This window comes from Rhodnius prolixus, unplaced genomic scaffold (genome assembly GCF_049639745.1).
Source record: "Rhodnius prolixus isolate KJV_2025 unplaced genomic scaffold, Rpr scaffold_10, whole genome shotgun sequence".
In the NCBI taxonomy this organism is placed as follows: Eukaryota; Metazoa; Arthropoda; class Insecta; order Hemiptera; family Reduviidae; genus Rhodnius; species Rhodnius prolixus.
In genome coordinates this window covers 25229147-25242525 of record NW_027411615.1, presented here as the reverse complement: position 1 = coordinate 25242525, position 13379 = coordinate 25229147, and the positions used below count along the sequence as shown (strand labels likewise).

The window sequence follows — 13379 nt, the reverse complement described above, 5'->3', positions numbered from 1 at the left end:
AAGTAAACAATTACTACAATTGTACATATTGTGCTGCCTGAAAAAAATAGGCACTTCACTTTACTTTACTTTAGTACTCGTTTACCTCTACAAGTGTGCATAATAACAGTTTTCAACCCGTATTTTTTGAAGGAGATATAAGGTGATAAAGTTTAGGAGTTTTATGTTTCGAATAGCGGTATCTTGTGTCCTATTAGAGCAAATCCTGCGAAAATACATATGTACAATTGCAGTACTCGTTTAACACTACAATTATACATATTGAATAAATAATGCTATTTTCTCTAAACCTGTTTTAATAAAAAAAACTTAAAAACTTTCTCATGCTCTCTAGCGGAAGTCCCTAAAACTACTATTTTTGTAGTTTTAAGCAGCACCAATAGAATGCGTTAAAATGTTCTTTTGGTAATGAGTCTTACACTTCTGCCTTCGAATTGGAGAGACCCTAACTCTGAAATCCAGCACTGTTTTGGTTTTTGGATGTAACAGCTAGAAATTACCTTTTGTCGGTCTAAATAATGAGAATTTATAGATTTAGATCATGTATTTGCACTTGTACCTTCGAATGGGAGTGACCCTAACTCTAAAATCCAGTACTGGTCTGGTTTTAGGATGGAACAGATAGAAATTACCCTTTTGTCGGTCTAAATAATGAGAATTTTCAGATTTAGGTCGTGTATTTGCACTTCTGCCTTCGAATGAGAGTGACTCTAACTCTAAAATCCAGTACTGGTCTGGTTTTAGGATGTAACAGATAGAAATAACCCTTTTGTCGGTCTAAATAATGAGAATTTCCAGATTTAGGTCATGTATTTGCACTTGTAGCTTCCTTAGCAGAAGAGAACAAGAAGATAATGTCGATAAGACTGTCTGGGGTCTTCAACTGATCTTGATTTTACAATACTTTGTTTAAAAAGTACAATCAAACAAACGTTAGAAGTTTGCTAAAGATGTGTTTTAATATTAAATTCTGAGCAAACTATAAGTATGCCTTAGTTTCTTTCAAATTTAATTAGATAAAAAATTGTAATTTTTTTTACTTTTAAAAATATTATTTTTTTGTCTTTCTTTTAAATGACAAAACCCTTCTATTCTTATAATTAAAGATTTGTCTAGTTTTGGATAAGTTCTGTTAGCTATCCAAACTTAAAAGTAGTGGTGGATGATTTAAAATTAACTCGTGGAGCCCAGACTTGAGGCCAGTCAGTGATCGCGAGCTATACTTGTTGCACCGAACGAACGGACGCGGTAAGTTTTTTTTAAAAAAAAAAATCATTTATTTTTACAGCGAGGATATTTTATGGCCCATAAATTCCTTCAATATATGATATGCTACAAATACTATTTAATTCGGTGAATTTTAGAATGGCAACGTCTTACATCAAATATTGGAAGGTGATTGAAGTAAACTGCTTTCATCTTTTTCTTTATCTCATTTCTGTTGATGGCTAAAATAGAACATTTTCATAAAAAAAACTTTATTTTCGATTTAGCGAAAACTTTGGAAATATTTATCTTGCATACACTTAATAGTAAATTTTACTTTAATTGTAATTTATTCTTACAATTTGCTATCTCAGTTTATTTAAATTTGGATTTTTAAACACCAAATTGATAATACAATTTTATAATTGGCTAATGTCAGACACCTTGACGAACCTCATTATCTAAGTAGTTAACGCACTTGACATTGTCAATTCATAATTTAAGTTTATATTTTGAAATTTATTTTTCCTACACTTTCTTGTAGAGTATGACAGGTGAAAGGCGAACATAAAAGTAAATGAATCTTTACAAAGGTCAAAATAAAAACCTCCCACTATTGAAAAGACCTCGGCGTTTAAATAGCATTACGTAATGAGTATTCAATTTTTACAGAGAACATTTTTTTCCTCTTTCCGGAAGCACGGTTTTATTTGATATGTTTATGACCGACACACCCTTAAAGAAAGGGAGCCTAGCCCTTTTCTTTCTAAAGTCGTATAAGTCAAAAGGTGCTTTCGTTCCTTTCCTATTTTGTTTATGTCTTCGACATTTGTTTTAAATTACCTATCTTTATTGCTGCCATAGATTTTCTAAAGCGATAGTCTGTAACCTAGAGTACTTGTTACTTTGCTCTTTAAAATAATCTAATGAATATGTAGCTACTATAAGGTGACCAATCGTCCTCCTTTAGGGAGGACAGCCCTCCTTTTGTAGGTTCTGTCCTCCCTCGAAAAATGTCCTCCTACCTGTCCTCCTTTTCGATATTTGTCCTCCTTTTCGATATTTGTCCTAATTTTTGATATGTTAATCTCTGTTCAGAAATTGTGTTGAGTTTTTATTGAAAGAAATGCCTAATATTAAAATCGATGACAATTGTCTGTTTGAAGAAATTAGAAGACTGAATATATATTTAAATTCTGACAAATTAGAACAATGGGAAAATCAACATGTTGAAATTGATAAAAGATGGGTGGAAATATTTACCATTTCAAAAATGAACACATTCCCTAGGAAAATTTAGTAATTCCTGTTGAATTTACGTAGCAGCAGTTGAAAGTTTTTTTTCAATGGATAATGATTTTTGGCTAAGTGAGAAATCAAGATTGAATGTTGATACTCTAGCTGCAGCACTTGCTGTAAAGTTCAATATGAAGGATTTTTCTCGCTCCGAAATTTCCAATATACTGTTAAAAAATGATATATTGACAAAAAATATCCATTCAATGGAAAAATACTCGTTTAATTAAATAATTATAGTAAGCATAATTTGTAAATTATTGAATTAATAAAATTTTTCACTTATTTACGTTGTATTTTTTCTTAAATTTTTTTGTCCTCCTTTTTATTGTAAAAAAATTGGTCACCTTACTATTATCACATTAGATTAATGTAAATTAGTTAATAATCTCTTAATATCTAGTGCAAACTTGTTTTCCATTGAGCAATGAAGTTCAAATAGTTTTGTGTTAAACAAAATCACCTTTTCGGCATTTTTGGCGTTACATTTTATAGTGAGTTCATTGTTTTCCATAATTTCACTTATTCTAGAAGTACATTTAATGTATTTAACGATAATTTTTATTCTTTCTTTAATAAAGTTTTATTTTATTTGGATCTAATCAATATTTTTGTACAGATTAGAACTGAACTAAATGATACAAGTTAGTATGTTTGTTGTTCTGGGATTTCAACTGTCAAATATCGCCCTTCCATTGTCGGTGGTTAAGGATTCATGATTTTGGTATATCATTAATTTCAGGCTTGAAAATTTCGTGCAGAATCTTGAAAATAAAACTTCGCTAATGGATGAAAATACAAAGCTATGACGGAGAGAATTTTAACATTTTTTTTGTTTTTAATGAAATCTAAAAATAATAAATTCAAATGTATTAAACAAGTCAATTCTTCCTTTCCTTTAAAAAATATCTGTAGATTTAGATGACTAGAGATCATTTGTAACCAAATTTAGCGAATGATGTCATCTTTTTAAGCTTAAGGAACTAAAAAATATAATAAACATTATATAAACTCTTTTAATATTGTAAAGATAAAGTACCTGCAATTTATTATACATACATGCTTATTTGCATTTCGTTTATTTTACATTGATTGTTTTTTTTTATTTTTCACGCTACATCTGTTCAAAAATAATATTTCTGATTTATTTTTACTCGATTTTTTGTTGTACTTAGCAGTTTATTGCGATGGATTTGCGCTTCCAAATCCCTCATTATTTTGTTGTACTAAACGCTTGCATCAAAAAAGTTATATAGCATTGTGTATATTTTTTTTTAAAAACAATGTTTGACCTTGCTGGACTTACTGAATCGTTCAAGATGTCTATTTTAGTGAAAAGTATAACAATGTATAATATTAATGAGGTGAAAGCTCTGTGGTTAGTACACTGGATTTCCACGCGGATATCCCAGGTTCAAATCCAGCTGCTGCCCTTGGATTTTTTTAAATCTTAGATGCTTCTTATAGCTCACTGTCTGGTATTAGGTAGTGATGTCTGTAATGAGCAAACACTTTCTGAAGTCTGTCATTACTCAGAAAAAAACTCTGGGCGCTACTGTCATTGACCTCTTAGATTGACACACCTGTAAATAACCAAAATAATAATAATAATAATATAAAATAATAATAAATGTAGAAGAGTTTGAGGATAAAATACTTTAGGGAACCTCTTTCAAGGCTTAAGTGACTAGTTTCCGAGGAAAAAAGCCGATTACTTTCTCTTACTAGAAAGTTTCGTTCCTTAAAAGGTTGCAATCTTGCCTGATTTTCGATTGATATTCTTCCTTTAATACTTAGGTTTTATCACTTTGAACATCAATATCTTGAAGCTTTTTTTTTTAAAGAAAGAATTCCAAGAGTGAAGGATTTTTTTAAATTCAAATTACACTGAGAGAAAATTCTTTGAGTGTTTACATGTTTTATTTTGTCGCTTCACAAAATTTTAAGTTTCAGTAACTTGCTTTATTTTTGGAACGAATTGTGTAGGACAGAAAAAAAAAAAAAAAAAATTCAAGACGAATCAATACCACTTAGTGTAGAATGTTAATTGCCTTTCTTAGAAAGGTTATCAACATTTATTTTTGACCTTATCTCAGCTTGGGTTGGGTAGCTTAAAAGTAACAGAACAAGCAAACACCGTGGGGAATATTTTACTGTTTAATGTTAGTTAACAGTCTGCATTCTTTTCTAGCATACTAGGAAGATAAGAGCAAAAATGCGCATTTCTCTACTATGATACAAGTTAAATAACTCTTGCTTGGATGATGACGTTCCTTAAATAAAAAAAAAAAAAAAAAATCTCCGAGCAATTCCAGAAGACAGCCATGTTAGAAGATCCAGATAGAGAAGTCTTGTCGAAAAATCTTATTTACATCTACACACGATATTATCCTACCGTTGTTTAAGTTAGTTTACTTGAAAACTAGAATTTATGCTACTTAAGCTACTAAATAATTCCGTTCAAAGAGGCAGGATATCTTATCTTCGCTAGGGACGACACAAATGATGGTTCTCTGGTAAAAGTTTCAAAAGTATATGTACACATAGATACACATATATGAATAAATAATCTTGAGCGCTCAAAATCACTTTTTAGATTTTTTTTTTCAAAATTTGTCTCCTACGATACCTAATCTTCACATTTTATATACATATCTAATAGAATGAAAGATTTTATTTGAATAATGTTTAATTTGTTTTGGACATTTTAAGGTGTAAGTCATAATCTAAAAAATTGTAGTAACAAGAAGTAGTGTGAGTCTTAACACTAGATTTTTTTCAAAGCGTTACTCTTCGGGGGCCCCATTTTTTTTAGGACACCCAGATCCTCATCTAGTCTAAATCTGCCTCTGCGTCCACGAGAATTCAACAGAAGATATGCTCGAGTACAGAACACTTGATGCAAAAGTGTCTTCTTTTTTTTTTCTATTTAATTGCAGAAAATAGCCCTTTTCTAAATCCCTAAATTATTTATTTTCCAAAAATTTTCTAAAGAGAAATACTGGTGCAAAACAAATTAAACTTACACAAATGATAGATTACATGAAACAAAATTTACGCGAACATTTATAAAGATTAAGACATTTTTAAAGATTACAAACAGGGCTGAATCCTAAAGGGTAATGCACCGAAAGGCATTTGGAAACATTTCAAATTTTGTATATATTCTTATGGTTTGTTAACAACTTCACAGACACTGAGCGATCACTGGTCACATGTTGTACTAAATTATTTTTGGTTAACAATCCATTAGGCGGCGCAGTTTTTCTATTTTTTACTTCCTACTTGTTCATTTGAAATGTTGCTCTTTAAATTCAAAATGCAGTAATTTTACTTAATATTGTTAACAAAGGTTCAAGATAAATTACTTATCTGGTTTCCGCTACTATCCTTACTAAATGATGTGACTATATCCACAGGTACATCTAATGATATAGAAAAAATAACTGGAAATAATAGTAGAATATAGTATCAGACTTTACAATAAGAGCAAATATGACGAATGAGATTTGGTCAGTCGGTGGGTGTAAGAAGTTATGCAATGCAGGCGACTTGCTGTTAGAATTTCTCTTCCTAGGAGCGTTTAGAGCTCACCGAATTCTTTAAAGGAGGGTTTGAAGCAAGAGAACAATGTCCGGTGGCAGGAAAGTCATTAAGAAAGCCCCGGGTGTCTACTGTTGAAACCTTGAAGGTAAAAAGATAAGGATTTTACAACAGAATCAGGTGTTCAAGGGTGATAATGACTTGATTAGCAACTCAAGTTAGTCTATGTTTTTCTCAAGTTAATTATTTATCATCTCATTAATGATTAACTTATAATACTGTTGAAGATCTTACTTTTTTTTTACATCAAACTGTATATCCTTTTATAACTGGGTTCTTGGCCTCCCCAAGAGATTAGCCACGTTCAACAATTCCGCAATGGCAGCTATATTGTTCAACAAAATATCCGTCTAATGTAGGGTCGGTTTTCCTTTCCCTTCCCGTGGGTCACCGAACAGCATTATTTTTAACTTCACAGTTTCTTCTTTGTGTCTAACAAGGCCTGACCATTATTCGATTACTGGATTTACTGGAGAAAAGTTTAGCTCATTAATTAGTGGCACTAACCTCTGATCTGTGCTTAAATTTGGCTAAAAGAGAAAGAAAAGTTTTCAAGACTTACGCCTAGAGTTCAAAACATGAAATAAGTTCAGATTTTCATGTCTTTTTGACATTTACTAAAGCATTTATTGACAGCTCAAGGTTATCTCCTGCTTTCTACGTTATTTTTGGCCATTTTCGCCGATTCCAAATATTTCTCAATTCCAAACTTTTCCAGATCTACAATATATTCACAAACTTGGTCATTTGCGTTCTGCATTCATTGTTTTTTGTTCTGCTTAATCTATAGATTTGAACGTCTCTTTTAATGACCGATATAAACTAATTTAAAACTACAGAACTTGAGTTATTTGCAAGAAAGTTGAAAAATCATCTTCTTTTCATAATACTGAATGAATATTTACGAAGACCACATCCAAATATAAGCTATCTAAAATATATTGTTCTTGTATTGAATATCTCCTGACTTGATGTCCACAGCTTATGGACATTGTCGAAGTCATTTGGAGTCAAATGACAAGCATCGACGTTTGCTAGGGTTTGCACGCTTTTATTAAAGTTGACTGACAAATTTTCCTGTATCTCGACAAAAATTTTAGTATCAGACATTATCAATCACAATAATCTTGGTTTTGGATTCTTTGTTCTCCTCCAAGATTTGTCCCAGTGTAATTAGTAAATCTTCGGAGGATACTCGCTGTAAAACCCACTGGTGCTCTTCGCCAATGCGATTTTTTAGGATCAATTTAAGTAGAAGTAGTAATAACATTTCAAAAAAATATTTTGAGGCTGAAGATTTATTTTGCTTTTGGGTGTAAAACCAATATCATTCATTGATATCCAATACCCTTCTTTCAAGTTGTTGAAAATAACATCAAGTTGCTGTTGAACTGAAATTTTAAAATACAAGAAGAAGAATTTTGTAATTGGAAAGTTTTAAAAATCCAAATACTTTTGGTTTTGGTTCTTTATAATTCAGTATTATGTCTTAGACCCTGCATGTTAGTGGTGGGAACATAAATAGCTAAAGAGTAGGCAGTCCCACCCACTAAACTTAGCTTCTAACTAGCGTTCTGTCACGTGTTATGTATTCACATTAATGTACCATACATGAAATTTATTTAAAACTGGATTTAATGCAGAGAACATATGGTCGGCTCTGATTTTACAATGTTAGTGCCCATGTTTTTTCTTGTTCCTAAAAGTTTAGTATAAAAAAAATTTACTTGTTGAATCTTAGTAGTTTTTTAAGTAGAATCTGTTATTATTATTATTATTTTTTGCAGTGATCTAATAAATATTAGATATTGTTAGCAATTTCGTATTTTCATTCAAGCTCCATACCAATCTTTTGTGTAACTTCGATTCTGAGTTGATGTCCGAACCAGTCAAATCCGTGATTCTATTTAGAGTAGACTACAGCAGAATTATTCAATGCACTCTGGAATACAACAAACACATTCATTTATTCTATGATTAAGTAAATATATGAAACAGAAAAACGCCTCAAGTACTCAGTTACAGAACATGAGTGTATTTGCAAGAAAGTTGAAAAATCATCTTTTTTTCGTAATATTTAAGGAATATTTACGAAGACCACATCTATCTATAAGCTATCTAAAATATATTGTTCTTGTATTGAATATCTCCTGACTTGATGTCCACAGCTTAAGGACATTGACGAAGTCATTTTGAGTCAAAAATTAAGAAGTATCCACTTCAAAGTTGCAGCTACAAATAATAATAATAATAATAATAATAATAATAATAATAATAATAATAGATTTTCTCTTCCTAGGAGCTTCTTACAGCTCACTGTCCGGTGATGGACAGTGTTGTCTGTAACGAGAGAACACTGTCCGGAGGCCGGCAGTGCACTGGAAAAAGCTCCGGGCGCTAATAACCTCAGCTGTTGATGCGCAAAAAAAAAATAAAATAAAATAAAATAAAATAATAATAATAAATAATTTGATTATGTGTAATTAATCTAAAAATTAAATTCAATTATTATTTTAATATGCCATATTAAATATGGCAAATAAAGTGGAATAAAAAACCTTATTAGGTATCTAGTACCAAAATTTCCATGTTGCTTTACCAATAATTAATACTATTTTTAGCCTTTTAAGAGTTCCAAAGATTCCAAATTCTTTATTAAAAAACAGTTAAATTGAATTATTTTACCATTGACATAAAGTTTTGAAGCAGTATAAGCCCTCATTTGTCATCTATTTATTTAAAAGGGTTTGTGAATTAAAAGTAAAGTAAGTGAAACCGATTACTTATGTTGTATTGCACCTTGTTAATTTCTTGTCTTAACTGTCATTGCACTTTGTCTTAGTTTCAATAGTAAAGTATTTCTAATTACATGATTCTAAAGATTAAACTTTACCTTAATTACCGAAACATCTTAAATAATTAGTGGACATCAGTTAAAATATATTGTTAAGCTAAATTAATCTATTGCGTTTTTAAGAATCGAGGTTATTAAACTTTGACCTGAAAATGTATTTCACTTGTTACTTAGCTTGCAGCAGTTATCTAAATAAAGATGGTTGAAACCATAGTTTTATTTACACTTCATTCTATTTTGAAATGTGCACTACTTATACATTTTTAAGAAAATAGTAACTTAGTCTTCATTTTTATCAACCAGTTAAAAGTACTTCAACATTAATTGTTTTATTAAAAGTTGTAATGTTTGGCTGGGACATAAAAAAAAAAAAAAAATTGACATAGAAAAATGAAGTCAAATTCTCTTCACAAATCTTGATGATGGATATGAGTCCGAAATCGGTCAAGGATGCAGCAAACTTGCATACCTACCGTAGATAAAATCAACAAAACATTTTACTATTGTAATTCAGAATTTAATCCGTTCGACATACAGCATTGTTTTGGGTAAACTAACAATAGTAATTCACATAATTCAAATAATAATAGTTCACTTTTAATTTAAAGAGAGATATCTAAGGTTCAGTCCTAGAGAATACTTCCTTTTAGATGATGATTCTAGTTTTGCAAACAAATTGATTGTCTTCTCCAGGGGATTTCAAAACTAAATGATTGATTGAACATAAATTCTAAGTAATATAATAAAACATGTGATAAGAGTATACATAATTATAATTGTTATATTTTATACATGAATATAAATTGCTCTATTCTAAAATTTGGACGCCCGTTAAGACAGTACAATTGTAATTTCTAATGCAATAAAGCTTTTAGCAGACAAGTTTTACCATTGTTTACAACTGGCAAGAGGAAATGCTGTAGTTCGAATCAAATTTTCGAAATACCGTTTTTCTTGAAAAATTAATGTTTTGAGGTACTCTGATCCCGAAAAACTGGCTTTAGAAAATGGTTAGAATGTCAAAAAAAATACTTAAAAAACACAAGAAATTCGTTTAGATATACTGTCAGTGGATCCGGCCTGAAGTTAGTCATCAAAATTCCTATTCTTGCGACTACTTGGCTGAATGAAGTTATAAATTTCTTTTGTTGAGTAAATCTACACAAAAATGAATGTTTTCTGAAGTAAATGAGAAAGATAGTTATGGAAGAATTGAATGGCTAGCTGTGATGTCTGGCTTCTTTCCAAAGAGGATAACCTCTACCTACTTTACGGCGTTAACGACAATTGTGTTGTAAATCCTGTTTGCGTAAAAAGAGTTTTTCAATTGGTACTTAAAGTTCAGCATATTTTATAACAGTATCATCCTAGAGACGAGTTTATCTTTAAAGCATTGGCAGGAATCCAAAATACTTGGGTCCCATGAGTTGTTCATGAAGATTTTTTTGTGCATCCAGTTAGGGTCTGTTCCAAAATATTATAATTTAAAGAAATATCTTTGGTTTCTGAGACTTCTTTTACCTAAAAAATTGAAAAGTTAAAAGGTACACGCCAGATTCAGGACATGCCAGAAGCATACCACCCAATTCCTGCGGCCACTAAACTTAGCCTCCTCTCTCCCAGAACCACCAAATTAACTACACAACATGATTAGTTCTCTGAAGTTTGGTATCAAGACGGACACCAAGCTACGTTGAACTATTTGCCCTAGATTGTGTAGCATAGACATAGAGGTTGACTTTGATGTTAGAATCACGTCAAATGCTTTAAATTGAACATTCACCGCTACTGTAATACCATCCTAAGTTTCCGTGAAAGCTAGAATATGTTTGTTTTTTTTACAGATGATGTGAAGTTAGTATGTTGTTCAGAACTCTTCTAAACGTTTTTCAAAAGCGTGGCAGAGGTTTTCTTTTGGATGGTCAATGGCCATCAACGAAATTGAAAATTTTTGTGACAAAAAAAATTGTTAAATTCTGGGTTGTTTCTGTTATGACGACACACTTCCACACCTCACCAATTAATGAGTGTCCAGTCTTCTAAGGATTTCTCTCTCATCTATTTCCACATTATCAGGATATTCACTAGGATAGTTCAACTGCTAATTGGATTTTATGGAGCACATGAATAGGATCAGAAGCAAATCTTTACAAATGCTTGGATTTGTATTTAGGAATACGAGGAATTTCTCTGACAGCCTTTCTTATATCACATTATATAAATCCCTTGTAAGACCCTATCTTGAATATGGTTCAGTAATTCGGAGTCCGTTTTGCAAGGTACATTTGGCTTCTATTGGCGCTGTTCAGAACAAGTTCTTTCGGTGGTTAGCTTGCCATTTGAAAATCACTAAAGAAACCCTAATCTATTCCGATCTACAGCTCACTCTCAATATTCCTCCACTTGCCACCAGAAGAATTTATTGTGATCTCTCTTTCCTCAGCAAACTTCTCATTCTCAAATAGACTGCCCTTACCTTCTTACTTTAATTTCTTTTAATATCTCATCCCATACTACACGTAACTCTTCTCCGTTCAATGTGCTGCAAGCATAATTACGTTTTTTACTCCCCTACCTTTCGTATGACAGCCAATCATTTTGACTTGGATTTCTTTGGCACTGATATACAAAAATTTCTAAATAAAGCAAGATGTCAACAATTTCTTTGAACTATTTATATTATTTTGTTTTTCTTGTAAATTGGATTATTGATCCGTTATTTTTATTTAAAATAAAATAAACATATTGTAAAGTCTTCCGAGCCAAAAATTATCCTCAATCTTAAGGTGCAATCTAGAAATAAACTGAATTCGAACAGTTATGAAATTGAAGTTCATAAAAATTTAGCATGATTTGGATTGTACTATCAAAGATAAATTAAATATTCTATAAACTAAAGAATAGCTTAAAAAAAGACAAGTTTTCAAATACTATACCTGAATTCACATAAAAAAAAAAATGTTAATTTAACTTAATATTAAGAATAAAAATGAACATGTAATTGTTGGTCTGTTAAGATAATAAATGGAGATTATTTTCTGTCGCAGGTATGTCCGGTACGCCTCCACGATGGGGATCACCACCGCCACTATATTCTCCCAGAGGATCTCCAAGACCTCCATTCATACCCTGTCCAAGACCTACATGGCCGTATCTGCAGGTAATTATATTTCTTGCATATCTTCCACTCTATGATTTGTAAAGCGGGTTGTACGAAAAATAAGTTCACTTACATATTAGGATGGAAATTATTCAATTTAAAGTCATTGGCACGATTATATTTTAAATGTATCAAGTCAAGTTTGAAAAGGACTCCATTATCTCAAAAATAATGCTGATCTTTATGTGATTTCTTTATTTTTGCAATTTGATAGCATGCCATTAATTTTATAAATTCAACATTATATCCAATAAATTATTCTGCCCGCTTAACCATTGTAAAGTGGGACCAAGTTAAAGAGTGTAAAAGTGTGTATTTTGTTCTTTAACAGAGTCCGGTGCCATTTTCACCGGTGATGTGGATGCCGCCACCTCCCTCTCCACATCCAATTCCACCCTATATGGGAGTACCATTAGAACCACCCGGGCTCCTACAAGAATATCAACAGCAAATGACAAATCAAGAAGGCAGAACAACAGCTGACATAATTGCGGCTCAATCACAGGACTATGTTGATGAAAAATTGGCCGAATATCAGGCTACCATCTATCAGTTACAAGGTAAGTCTGTTTTTGCCAAATTTTCCTCTATGAAACCAACTTCCTTCTCATTTCTTGTTTTAAGGACAACTTTTTTTTTTCTTGGAGTGCCTCCAACTATCGGAGAATGTGTGAATTTCTTGTGCATGCACTTATCTGGATTCTTTCCCTTCGCCATGCTTCTTCCATCAAGTATGATTTACAGTTTACAAGAATAATTTACACTACATCCCTTGCTGTAATCCAATCGATTTTTGATAGATATCTAGATATTAGCGCCGCAAGGTCGAATCTTAAAAAAAAAAAAAAAAAATAAAGATTCCAGGAGTTCTGCAAATATTTGTTGGAGAACTTCGATTTACTGAAAACTGAAAGAGAAATCTTTGTTCTACAAAATTAAAAAAAATACTATCCAAACAAAGTGAGATTGATCAAGAAAAAGTATTAAGGCTTATTAAAGCATTAGCTGCTTTTAACTAACAAGATTGAAAAATGTGCGGCAACACATAGTAATGGTTTATTTTAACTGAAACAAGAAATTGGCAGTTGTTATCTATCAAAAACAGTTTATTTACTTCACCTGGTTGGAGGGGCGGGGGAATTCTAGAGCACTAAAAGCCCTTATCAATTCTACAAATACAATTTTATTTTTGCAGTTAATTAATATTGAAGAACATCATTGCTGAAGAGAAAGAAATGCTCGACGATTTGTAGTAATGAG

At 31.5% G+C, this 13379-nt stretch overlaps 1 protein-coding gene and 1 long non-coding RNA gene across 6 annotated transcripts in view; one reads left to right on the top strand and one right to left on the bottom strand.

Annotated features, from left to right (window-relative positions):
* The first annotated feature begins 1233 nt into the window (after positions 1-1233).
* The window catches only part of Msp300 (Muscle-specific protein 300 kDa), a 242910-nt gene continuing 230764 nt past the window's right edge, over positions 1234-13379 (top strand). For all 5 annotated transcript variants that reach the window (XM_074133140.1, XM_074133145.1, XM_074133146.1 and 2 more), the window contains exons 1-3: positions 1234-1248; positions 12007-12119; positions 12451-12679. In XM_074133140.1, the coding sequence (XP_073989241.1) occupies positions 12009-12119; positions 12451-12679 (340 nt within the window). In that variant the 5' untranslated portion in view covers positions 1234-1248; positions 12007-12008. The remainder of the gene's footprint in view (positions 1249-12006; positions 12120-12450; positions 12680-13379) is intronic.
* Positions 3499-8333, bottom strand: LOC141456874 (uncharacterized). Its single transcript, XR_012460091.1, has 2 exons — positions 7951-8333; positions 3499-4085 (listed from the first exon to the last, which is right to left on the bottom strand). It is a non-coding gene; the product is annotated as an uncharacterized lncRNA (long non-coding RNA).